This window comes from Crinia signifera, chromosome 1 (genome assembly GCF_055691185.1).
Source record: "Crinia signifera chromosome 1, ASM5569118v1, whole genome shotgun sequence".
NCBI classification, from domain to species: Eukaryota; Metazoa; Chordata; class Amphibia; order Anura; family Myobatrachidae; genus Crinia; species Crinia signifera.
The window spans coordinates 174,819,590-174,832,419 of record NC_139217.1 but is presented as its reverse complement, the minus strand read 5'-3'; the positions used below and the strand labels follow the sequence as shown (position 1 = coordinate 174,832,419).

At 47.2% G+C, this 12,830-nt stretch overlaps 1 protein-coding gene across 4 annotated transcripts in view; it reads left to right on the top strand.

Annotated features, from left to right (window-relative positions):
* The window catches only part of LOC146064351 (UDP-glucuronosyltransferase 2A2-like), a 78,601-nt gene that overhangs the window by 34,689 nt on the left and 31,082 nt on the right, over nt 1-12,830 (top strand). The window contains exon 1 of one of the 4 annotated variants that reach the window (XM_083177772.1): nt 10,918-11,341. The exons of the other annotated variants lie outside the window; for them this stretch is intronic. Within the exon in view, the coding sequence (XP_083033898.1) occupies nt 10,933-11,341 (409 nt within the window). The 5' untranslated portion in view covers nt 10,918-10,932. Of the gene's footprint in view, nt 1-10,917; nt 11,342-12,830 lie in introns of those variants that run through there. 4 annotated transcript variants of the gene reach the window in all.

Sequence of the window (12,830 nt, the reverse complement as noted above, 5' to 3'; positions counted from 1 at the left end):
TCATTCACGGCACCCATTGCTCCCCTCCCGCGATTCACGGACCCCCACAACCCCCCCTCCCGCAATTCACTGACCCCCACAACCCCCCTCCCGCAATTTGCGGACCCCCCGTTCCCGCGATTCAAGGCCCTACCCCCGCGTCCCCTCCCGCGATTTGTGGTCCCCCGCTCCCTCCCGCTAATCGCAGATCCCCGCACCCCTCCCACAATTTGCTGACCCCTTTCCGGCAATCCCCCCCCCCAGCAGACCCCCGTGACCCCGCTCCTGCATTTCACATACCCCCGTGAGAATGGGGAATCCTGTACCGCCACAAGCAGCTGCCGCCCCTAGGTGGGAAATCCGTCCCTGGCTGCTGCGCTGCAGGTTCCCCCACTGCCAGAAGTGTCCCCACAGTCCTCTGCACCAGCGCCACAACTTTTATCAATGTCTTGCCCACATACCACTATTATACAGCCTCCTGCTCTCATGAACCCTCACTCCCTCCCAGTGGGAGGAGACGCTCACCCACTGCCGGGAGCTGCATACTGTCCCCCACCCTCCTCCAGTTCTAGGGATGCCCATCGACCATCAATGATTTCAAATCATCAATGGTTTATGGCTGATGTTGAATATTTTTGCCATCGATGTGGGAGGACCAGATGGTTTCCCTACATCAATGGCAAAGGAGAACCGATCAAGTTTCAAATTTTTTTTAAGGTGCCGGGACACAGAGCGTAGCTCTGCCCCCCCACACCCGGAAGTCCCGCCACCGAGGTCTGATTGACCCACGGCCTATTCAGTCAGATATAATGGATGACCATTGATAGCTACAACAATCGATGGTTATCCAAGTAATATGTTACTACGATCGATGGCAGGGTGCAAAATCGCCATCAATGCCAATCATCGATGGCGTCTGCACCAATGCCCATCCCTACTCTGCAACAGCCAAAAACCTTTACTACCCCTCATGCCCACACACCTCTATCACTGCCCTGCCTCCTGTTCTCCTGCCCCGTAACTTCCCCCAGTGGGGACCCACTCACCCTGTGTTGCCCACATTCCCCTATCATGCTTTACCACCCAGCCTCCTGCTCTCATGCACCCTAACTCCCACCCAGTAGGAGGAGACACTGACTCAGGGCCACCGTCCTGTACTCCTGTGCTGCCACGCTGGACCCTCACCCACTGGCAGAAGCTGCACAGTGTCCCCCACCCTCATCTTTGGTCCCCCGTATGCCCACACATCCCCTATCACTACCAGCTTCCTGCTCTCCTGAACCGTAACTTCCACCACTGGGGTGTCGCTGACGCTGTGTTGCCCACATACCCCTATCATGCCTCATAGCCCAGCCTCCTGCTCTCATGCACCCTAACTCCCACCCAGTAGGAAGAGACACTGACTCAGGGCCACCGTCCTGTACTCCTGTGCTGCCACGCTGGACCCTCACCCACTGGCAGAAGCTGCACAGTGTCCCCCACCCTCCTCTTTAGTCCCCCTTATGCCCACACACCCCTATCACTACCCAGTCTCCTGTTTTCCTGTGTCGTGACCTCCGCCAGTGGGGAGCCGCTGACTCAAAAACACCCTACTATACTATTGCACACACACACACACACCTAAACAACACCAGCAGCCCCTTAAGACGGTGTGAAGAGCGCCCGTAGGGCGCGATGAATCACCTAGTTATACATATAAGGCTTTGCTGCTAATATTACAACTTGCTTTTATCTGTTATTTCAGTGACACTATGGATTGTAAGTTTATACTGCCTTTACTCTGTGTTTTGACAGCGTAATATTCTCCTGTGCAGTTTGCGGCCAGTAGTGACAAAAGGGAAAGGGCCCCCCTATCTAAAGTGACCCGGGCTCCCCGAAGGCTTACTCTGGCCCTGTTTTGCGGGATGTTCTAACATCTGCCTTCCCTCTTCGTCGGCTACCGCATTCATACTAATCGCATATGCACTATAACAGGGTTTACCGCATTGCTACATTGCAGCCCTGCACAGTACTTGCCTGACAGGGAAACATTTAGTTTCCATCAGCTTTTAATTGCCTCTAGTGCCATTTAGTCGTGTCTTAATCTAGGGCCTATAGTAGTGCCTTATAGTACTTCCTTATAGTAATGCCTATAGTAGTATAGTTTGACTTATAGTAGTGCCTATAGTAGTGCCTTATAGTTGTTCTTATACTAGTGCCTTATAGTAATGTCATATAGTAGTGCCTATAGTAGTGTCTTATAGTAGTGCTTATAGTAGGGCCTGCCAAGTAATCCGCGTCACCATGCTTCGGGCTCAGTGGCTCACTGCGCTCGCCACACTATCTAAAACCAACTTCAGGCCGACATGGATAGTGGGGGTATCAAAAGGTCGGAGGACGCGTACCGCTGCGCTCGCCACATTGATAGTGGGGGTGGCATTGGAGAAAACGCCAGCAAAAGGGTAATTATCACTGCAAAGTGTCCATAGTTCTCCATGGGGTCTACAGTCTGAAGATATACTATATTAAGGTCCAAAAATTAGCTATTTAGAGCTTGGCTTTATAGGCTTTCACCTTCCACAGATGGGTATGCAGTCATTAGATCTACAGTGTCTAGGTCGACAGTCAAAAGGTTGACAACTATTGGTCGACAGTCAAAAGGTTGACATGTTCAAAAGGTGTACAGTCAACTTGTTGACATCGCCAAATGTCGACATGCAAAATGCTGACATGGAGAAGGTTGACATGACTTTCAAAAAAAATTTGAGCCGGCATATGTCGACCGGCGGTATTTCATACCCTACCATCCACTACGGCATGGCGGGAGAATATAATAGTGTGCCGATTTAGATATCTATAGCATGCAATAAGACACACTGCGTAAATATAAATGGATCACTTCAAACTCAATAGAGAATTAATGAAAATATCAATCAGAAATTATTTATTTATGAAAATTATATGGAAATAAACGTCATATAACCAAATTTGCCATATCCAATAATTAGGATATATGCAAGGTTAAATCATAAATCATAAATTAAATCGAAGTCTCCTTAAAATCCTCAATCAAATCGCCACTCAGTTACTTAAGAATATATTGTGGCAACTTAATTAAACTCCTGAGGATTTTAAGGAGAATTCGATTTGATGTGCTTTTTCTATTGGGTAAGACAAGAGAACAGTTAAAATGGATACACACTATTAGATTATCTTTCCAATATGACCGGTTGGAATTAAAATCTGGTCGTTTCTGTGAGCAAATGACAATAGACAGTTTGCTCCCAAACTTGGAAGACAGACAAAAATGGCCATTTAGACAAATTGGTTAAATCCTTTTGATTTACCCAGTTTATGCAAATGACTGTTTTTGGCCAATTTCTAGCTTTTGAGAGCAAATGGTTGAGTGTAATTTGTTCCCAGGCATAACTAGATTTGTGTTCTAACCAGCTGGCTATTGCTAAATTGTTTAATAGGATCTGGAAAACTTCCTGAAGCCTACATTCATGTCAGCAAAATGCAAATATCCGTTTGGCCTACAGATGGAGCATCATGAACAGAAAACCAGCAGGGAATTCTTTTACCCAATTGGATCCTTTCTACAACAATGTATATGATCATGTGGTTTCCTGTTAAACTCAGGCTAATCCTTTGCAGTGCTGCTGGGTATTTTCTACCGTGTATGTGCTTAGGAGATCTTTGGTCACATTAGATCACCAACATGCTCTATCTAAGTACTATACTTCTGCTGCATGTCAGTTCAGCTTTCTCAGGAAAAATTCTGGCCTGGCCGACAGATGGTAGTCATTTTTTGAATCTAAACATCGTTCTTGAAGAGCTTGCAAGAAAAGGCCATGAAGTCACTGTGCTGGTTCCTTCAGCCAACTTGATTATGGACACCAAGAAAAATTCACCTTTAAAATTTGAAGTTTTTCCAGTTACATTTTCAAAGGAGAGACGTGAGCAGCTTCTGGAAAAATTTCTGCAGTTATGGATTTAGGATCTGCCCAAAGGTAGAAGAAATATGCGAATTATACTCACCGATAATTCCTTTTCTTCCTAGAGATCCCATGGCAGCCATGACAGTGGGATATTCCCCTCCTCCTACCAGATTAGACAGGACTTTTTTCAGGGACCGCCCACCTTGGGTATAATAGCTCACACCTCCCTTCCCTCTGTGTCTTTCGAGTGTCTCCGCACCAACGTCCCTGAAAAAAATTCTAACACAAAGGGTGGGAAATAAGTGGCTGCCATGGGATCTCTAGGAAGAAAAGGAATTATCGGTGAGTATAATTCGCATATTTCTTCTACGATCCCCATGGCAGCCATGACAGTGGGACATACCCAAGCTGTATAATAAACGGGAGGGAGCCAATATGAATGCAATAGTAATTTATTCAAGAGACTTATCTTATGGACAAGGCCTCTTCGATTACAAGATTCCCAAAGTGGGCTGTAGACACATTCAAGGCATAATGGTTAGTAAAGGTATGAACGGAAGACCATGTAGCGGCTTGACAGATCTCCGATACTGACGCCTTGGCCCTTCTAGCCCATGACGTGGCGACTGCCCTGGTTGAATGTGCCTTGATGATTGGAGGTGGTCTCTTATCTTCATTTTTGTAGGCGAATACGATAACTTCTCGTATCCATCTTGAAATGGTCTGTTTCGTGGCCCTCGAGCCCTTCTTCGGACCCTCAGGAATAATGAATAGGTGATCAGACTTTCTGACCTCCTTTGTACGGTCCAGATACACTGAAACTGCTCTCACCAGATCCAGCGTATGATAGGCCTTCTGTTCCTCATTAATTGGATCAGGGAAAAACCTAGTCAAGGATATTTCCTGATTTAAGTGGAACGCTGATATGACTTTCGGCATGAAGTCTGGGTGAGTTCTCAGCACAACCCTGTCAGGGAAGATCACTAGGTATGGTTCTTTGATCCAGAGGGCCTGAATCTCGCTCACCCTCCTCGCTGATGTTATAGCTATCAGGAACAGTACTTTCCATGTTAGGTACTTTACCGAAGTGTCTTCCAAGGGTTCAAACGGCTGTAGCATTAGTGCCTTTAGCACCAAATTCAGATCCCAGGGGGCCACTAAAGATTTTCTTGGGGGCCGTATTCCCTTGATTGCTCTGCAGAACTTTTTTACTAGCTTCTCTTCAGCTAATTTTCTGTCCAACAGTACACTGAGAGCAGAGATTTGTGACTTAATGGTGGCTACTGCCAGCCCCAACTCGAACCCTTCATACAGGAATTGCAAGACTTTGGCCGTAGAGATATCGGCAAACTGCCCCTCAAACTTCCCCCATGAGATGAACCTCTTCCAGGTCTTGTAGTATATGAGCGAGGAACCTTCTTTCCTTGCTTTCAACAACAATTCGGTCACTTGTTCAGACAAGTTATGACGCTTCAAAGTCGCCCGCTCAATCGCCATGCCCTCAGCGAGAAGCTCTCTGGCTCTGGATGACGTATTGGTCCCTGTTTTAACAGGTCTGGTATCACCGGCAACACCCAAGGTGGTTGCACCGCCATTCTTAACACTGAAGTAAACCAGGCTCTTCTCGGCCAAAATGGGAGCACTATCAGTACTTCCACTCGGTCCTCTCTGATTTTCTTGAGCACTCTGCTGATCATGGGAAATGGCGGGAAGACATATCCCAGAGTGTCCAGTGCCGTGGCTTGTGGGTGAAAGGATTTCGAGCAGAATCTGCTCACCTTCTTGTTGGAGAACGAAGCCATCAGGTCTATCTCGGGTTCGCCAAATCTGGCGACTATTTGACTGAAAATCTTCGAGTCCAACTCCCATTCTCCTGGTAGAATCCTCTTGCGACTTAGAAAGTCTGCTACCGTATTCTCTGAACCCGGAATGTACACGGCCGAGATTGATTGCAGATTGTTCACTGCCCACGACATGATCTTTTCCAACACTCTCAGTACAGGCAAACTCCTTGTACCCCCTTGGTGGTTTATATGTGCCACTACTGTCATATTGTCTGACATGATCCTTAGGTTGGTGTTCCGGACCTTGTCTTGTAGGCAACAGATCGCTTCCCAAACGGCGAGCAATTCTCTGACGTTCGATGACCTTGCACTTTCTTCTGTGGTCCAAGCCGCTTGAACCGAGCTTTTCCCGAGGTAAGCGCCCCAACCTTGAAGACTCGCATCGGTCGTCATCACCACAAATTCTGGGTTTGAGAGACTGGAGCTTCTTGTCCTTAAGCCAGAGCTCCACCACCTTAACGAATTCTTCGTCTTGGCATTCAGGACTATCTGGAACCCCTCGTGGGTTTGATCCTTCATGAATGGGAGCAACTGCCACTGTAGTTTCCTCATGTACCTCTGGGCCCATGGAATGATATGTATACACAATGTCATCATCCCTAGAAGCTGTAGCGCCATCTTCAGGGAGCATCTTCCTTCTGCTAACAACAGTTTCGCCAGCTTTTGTATTTTCAGACAGCGGTCTACTGACAAGCTCACTGAAAACTTTACTGTGTCTATAAGAACACCCAGGAACTTGATTGTCTGGGTTGGCTGCAGCTGACTTTTCTCTTGGTTGATCACCCAACCATGCTCCTGCAGAAATTCTATTGGACCTCATTTATCTGGACCTCTTTCACCGATCTTCCTGCCAGCAATAGGTCGTCCAAATACGGCCAGACTTGGATCCCCTGCTTCCTCAGTTCTGCCACAAGTGTCACCAAGACTTTTGTGAACACTCTCGGCGATGTCCTGAGCCCGAAGGGAAGGCATGTGAATTGATAATGTTGGTCGAGAAGCGAGAACCTGAGAAACTTTCTGTCCTCTAGTGACACGGGTACGTGATAATAAGCATCTTTTAGGTCTATGGACGCTAACCAGTCTTCTTGCCTGAGACCCATAAGGATAGAACTTATAGTTTCCATCTTGAACTTTAGTTTCTTGATAAAGAGATTCAATCCTCTCAGGTCCAAGATGGTCCTGAAACCACCTGTACTCTTCTCCACTAAGAAGAGATTCGAATAATACCCCAGACCTACTTGGTCTTTCGGGACATGTTCTATTGCTTCTATTTGTAGAAGCTGTAGAATCTTCAAGGTGAGAGTCTCTTTTTCCAGTTTCTTCACTGGAACTCTTGACCTGACGAATTTGTTCTTCCAAGGCCTCCTTAGAAATTCTATTTGGTAGCCCCTTTCCACAATCTTGATGACCCATCTGTCTGAGATCGATGTCTTCCAGATTTCCGAAAACTGAGACAACCGGGCTCCGACTCTCACCATTGAACCACCGTCATAACTTGGAACCTCTCCGATACTGCTGACGAAAGGACTGGCGAGTCATATTCGGATTCCCCCTACGGGAGTACTGGCGTCCGGGCCGATAACTTCTTGCCTCTCTGTAAGTTTGCCTGCTAGACGTAGGGATGGGAAACCTATTCCTCCTATCTTGGGGTAGTCTCACGGATTTTCCCCCCGAAATTCTCTGGATCATCGAATCCAATTTTGAGCCGAACAAGAACCCGCCTTCAAAGGGTAGTGCAGTTAGACGATTTTTGGAGTTGGCATCCGCACTCCAGGGCTTGAGCCAGAGCGCCCTCCTGGCCGTCACCCCTTGTGCCATCGCCTTAGCCGAGAACGACACCGCGTCCAAAGAGGCCTCACACAGATATTCGATAGACTTCTGTATGGTTTGTAAGCTTCTCAGCAGATATTGCTTGGAAATCTTCTCGGTTATGTCTGTATGGAGCTCCGACGACCATAGCCTCATTGCTCTTGCCACCGATGCGATAGCCACGCTGGATTTAAGTGACAGCGCAGAGGTCTGGTGCAATTTCCTAAGCGAATTTTCAATCTTCCTTTCCATAGCGTCTTTAAACGCCGCCCCATCTTCCAGCGGTATGGTTGTTCTAGACGTCAGCTCTGCCACCGCTGCATCAACCTTGGGCACTAGACACCACTTCAGGAAATCCTCATCCTTGAAAGGATACATCTTATCCACTCTCGCCCATCCAGCCATCCTTTTATCCGTGTTGACCCATTCCTTATTGATCATCTCACGGACTACTTTGTGAACCGGAAATGTTCTTCCTTTCTTCGATCTATCTTCGAAGAGTGGATCCGCTGTGGTGTCTGAAACTTCTGGGTAATTCATGGACTTGTAAATGCTTTTCAACACACTCTCCACCAATTCAAGGTTGAAAGATCTCACATCTTCCTCTATTTCACCTTCCTCAATGTCCTCTGCCTCCAATGGTTCTATCTCCTCCGAAGAACCACCCCCTTCTGTCAGCATTCCAGCCTGCTCCCGAGACCTCTTGGGTTTCTGAGACTGCAAGAACTCCTCTTTAGAGACGAATGACTTTTGCATCCAATCCATTAGTTTTTTAAGGACATCTGATTGGTCCAACTTGTCCACCTTAGGCTGTGGGATTTTGTCACAGTCTTCACACAGAGTCCTCTTATCGGCGCTGGCAAATGCTTTATCACAACTCATGCAGGTGCAGGTAAGGAATTTCTTCTTAGCTGTCCTTTTTTTATGAACAGGTGATTTAGGCACACTGAAAACAAAGCAGAAACCTAACTAGTATCATGTCAAATAAAATCAAACTAATGCCCAAACCCAAAGGGCTTACCTCAAAGGGGCAATGTCAGGCTGCTGGGAAGAAGGTGCTTGCTGCTGGCTTTCCTCCATGGTTCTGCTGCTGTATCACACCAAAGCAGCTGTAATCCATGTCCGTTTAAATTCAGGACAGATTTAACTCTTCCACAGCCAGCAGCGCTTAAATCTGGCTATTTTAGCGCTGATTTCCGCAATGCGGAACCAAAATATCGGGTCCCCCGTTTCCGGGGACACCATTCGGCTGCACACTTGGTGCACAACGCCGGCGGAAGTGACGTCTATGCGCACTTCCGCCGCACGCGTCCCAGCACCCGGCAGCACGCAGCGTCTGCTCCCAGCTTCCATGCTAGGTATCTGCCGGAAACCTACACGCGCTGACGTCCGCCTGACACCAGCTCCAGCGTGCTCACCGCTCAGAGTATACAAGGTACTGCCGCCATACACCCACACTGAACAGGGGTTTTTTGTATGCCATATGCTGCTGGGGTTTTCTGTAAGCAACTGGCGCTAAGCACAGTCCTTACTCCGTATAGTTGCTGGATGCAGGTTATCTCAGAGGCCCCACTCCTCCGCAACTCTCCTTATTCCCGGGAAGCCATCCCATACAGTATAGAGAGCAGGGCCGTTTCTAGACAATTTAGCTCCAAGGGCGAAGAAATAAAAATGCGCCCCCCCCCCCCCCCCCCCACACACACACACACACACAGAAATACATGAGATGGCGCGCCAAAATAGGGTGTGTGGCTTAATTTGAAAGGGGTGTGGCTTAATATAAGGGCGGGGTCTAGCAGGAAAACAATTACCTTACATCTCTCCTTTGCAACCTGCATGTCCAGACATTGGTTACCGCAGGAATTGTCATTGTCCTCCCACACTTAAGTTGGCGGGCTGAAGGCCACACAGTGACATAAAAAAATATAAAGGCCCACAAAGAGGCCTAGTACGCCTCACAGATCAAGGCCAAACAATGACAGGCTACTTAAATCATTATACACTATTTATCCGAGCTGCCATTTACACATTACGCTGCACACTGTGATGAGAATTTCACATTATGCCACACACTGTGGTGACAAATTACGCCGCACACCATGATGACAATTACACATCATGCCCCACGCACCGCTACCGCACAACTGATGCCGTTTACTAATATGCCCCCACAGTGCCACACATATATGCCCCCACAGTGACAGCTATGCCCCCACCGTGCCACACATATATGCCCCCACAGTGACAGCTATGCCCCCACAGCACCACACATATATGCCCCCACAGTGACAGCTATTCCCCCACAGTGCCACACATATGCCCCCACAGTGCCAAATATGCCCCCACAGCGCCACACACATACCCTCCAACATCTATGGGGAAGAATTCGGTACACAATAGGAAAGGGGGCATAACCACTGGGAAAGGGGGCATGGCAAAGCCTCCTTTCCTATACTTTCAATGGTAAAATCGTGCAGCCTGGCTGAGCACCCTGCCCCACGGCCCAGTAGCTGAGCTCATGTCACATGGTGGCTTGGTGGGCTGCTGGCATATTAAATAAGTATATTTAATATACTTTTTTAATAAATAAGTATATTAATATACTTATTTAATATGCCAGCAGCCCACCAAGCCACCATGTGACATGAGCTGCAGGCAAACAGGTGCTGGATAGACAAGAGAAGACTGAAGTGATTTAGACAAAGTGCAGCCTGGCTGAGCCACCTACTTGTTCATCATCTGCTGTGCTGACAAGTTAGTGGCAGGCTCCGGACGGTCCGCTGTGAAGATGCTGAGGAGATCCCCACTCACGTTCGCCGGGGCTGACCACCGCACATCTCTCCCTCAGGCGAGGGGAGGGGAGCGCATTGCGCGTCTCTCCTTCCCCTTCACTGTGTACCTGAGCTGTCAGCCATATCTCGCGGGCTGGCTCCTGATTGGCTGCCGGCCCGCGAGCTCTAATTGGCTGACAGCCCAGTGAGCGAGGGGGAATGAGAGATGCGCTCCCCTCCCCTGGGATTAATCAGCTCAACTGTGCCTGGCCCTGTGGTGCCGCGGCAGCGGACAGGTAGAGCGGACAGGGGGAGGAAGGGAGGCGGCGGCATCGCTGTGGGAGCTGCCGTGCGCCCCAGCTGTTAATCAGAGGCGGACAAGCCGTGCGGCGCCCCGGGCTGCTGCACGGCTTGTCCGCCTCTAGAAACGGCCCTGATAGAGAGGTAGCCCTGTTTAAAAGTAAAATAACGCCCTGCCTGTCCTATCTAGACGGAGACAGGAGAAAAAGACACAGAGGGAAGGGAGGTGTGAGCTATTATACCCAAGGTGGGCGGTCCCTGAAAAAAGTCCTGTCTAATCTGGTAGGAGGAGGGGAATATCCCACTGTCATGGCTGCCATGGGGATCGTAGAAGAAAAAACCTTAGCAGAATCTCATGAGATAGAACAACATGTGTGTGATGGCATAGTAACGAACAAGGATATATTAAATAAACTACTGGAGGAAAAGTTTGATATCCTTGTTGCAGACCCTTTAGCACCCTGTGGCGAAATTGTTGCTGAGATTATCGGAGTGCCATTTGTCTATTCTTTAAGGTTCTCAGTGGGTAATGTAATGGAAAGATTGTGCGGTCAAACACCAGCACCATCCTCTTATGTACCTGGTGCAATGGCTGAATTCACTGATAAAATGTCCTTTGTAGAAAGATTGAGAAATTTTGTTTTCTATTTATCACAAGATACCTTATTTTATTTTGTGTTTTCTGCCTCCTGGAATGATTATTACAGTAAGGCATTGGGTAAGTGCCACTTCATACTTTTTCATTTACTCTTTTATGATAAATTGGTGCTTGTTTCCTCCAATCCAGACTCAGGGTAAAATTTAAGGCTCCCACCCACTACTGAAATATGGCCATTTTTAAGCTGATTCCGTGTACCAGAATGAGGGATCGGATGAAAAGTGGCCATACCGGATGTCATTTTCCCCCCACTCCGATCTGAGTCGTGTTCCTGTGTTCCTGGAATCGGATTTACAGATCGCGATGGTTACCATGAATATTTATCCTATTCCGCAGCCATGACTGGGGTTGCATACAATACATTGAATGCAAATGTATTGTATGCAGTCCAGTCGCCTAGGAGCAGGTAAGTTGGCGGGTTATCTTATGCTATACCTCGCGCTTGTGGACGGCTGACTAGTGAAACAAAAAAGCAAATAATGTTGGGGGAAATTTACTAAGAATACGAATACGAAAATTCGTATTCTTAATACAAATGGATACGACTGCATACGGCTGTTTTAGCCGTATACAAATTTGTATTCCGGAGGAAAATTTACTAATCAGTCGTATTTGACTGATTCGTACTTTCCGATGTCGTATCCATTCATATTTGTATTTACAAATACGAATGTGCCATTAATACGATTAAATTGATAAGCAATTCATTATACCCCTTTCAGACATACGGCAAAACCCCAGGTTTTTGCACATGAACGCGCATCAACCCGGGATTTTGGTATGTCTGAAAGGGTTAACCCGGGTGTTAAAACCCAGGTCTCCGACCCTTCTTTTTACCTGGGTTGAGGACCCGGGATTTAAGACCCAGGTTGACCCTTTCAGACATAAGAAAAACCCGGGTTTTTAGCAAATTACTGGGTAGAACTGCTTCACATGGTAATTTGCTGCTGTAAGTGTGAAAGGGTGCAGGGTGCACCCGGGAAAATGACCCAGCAGTCAAAATGCCAGGTAATTCCCGGGTAGTTAGCATTCAAGAGAAAGATTATCTTTCCCGCAAAGAAAACACAGTTGGATCTGGGAAAGCTTACCTTTGTACTGATTGAAACAAGGACATTAACCTACCCAAATCTTGTGAAACACAAATCAGGCAAGCATGGTTAATGAGAACCCAGTGCAACACAATACGCCTGGTTCCTAGCACTTGTACAGTATTTTTCAAGATATAAATTATACCATAGTTCAGGGTTGCCTAACCTCTGTCAGGCTCCGAAACGTTGACCTGTGACCTTTATGGAATAAATTTGGTTCACTTGTTTCACCTGCATCACTAGTCCCTGAGTGCCCATTCTTAAAAACTTTTCTATTGTTGGTTCTGCTTGAACCCAGGAGGTTGGCACCAGGGCAGGCTATATTTCCCGGCTCACACAAGCCCTGAGTGACAGTTCTCACTGCTTGGATATATCTATATATATCTATATCTATATATATATATATATATATCTATATATATATATATATATATAGATATATATATATAGATATATATATA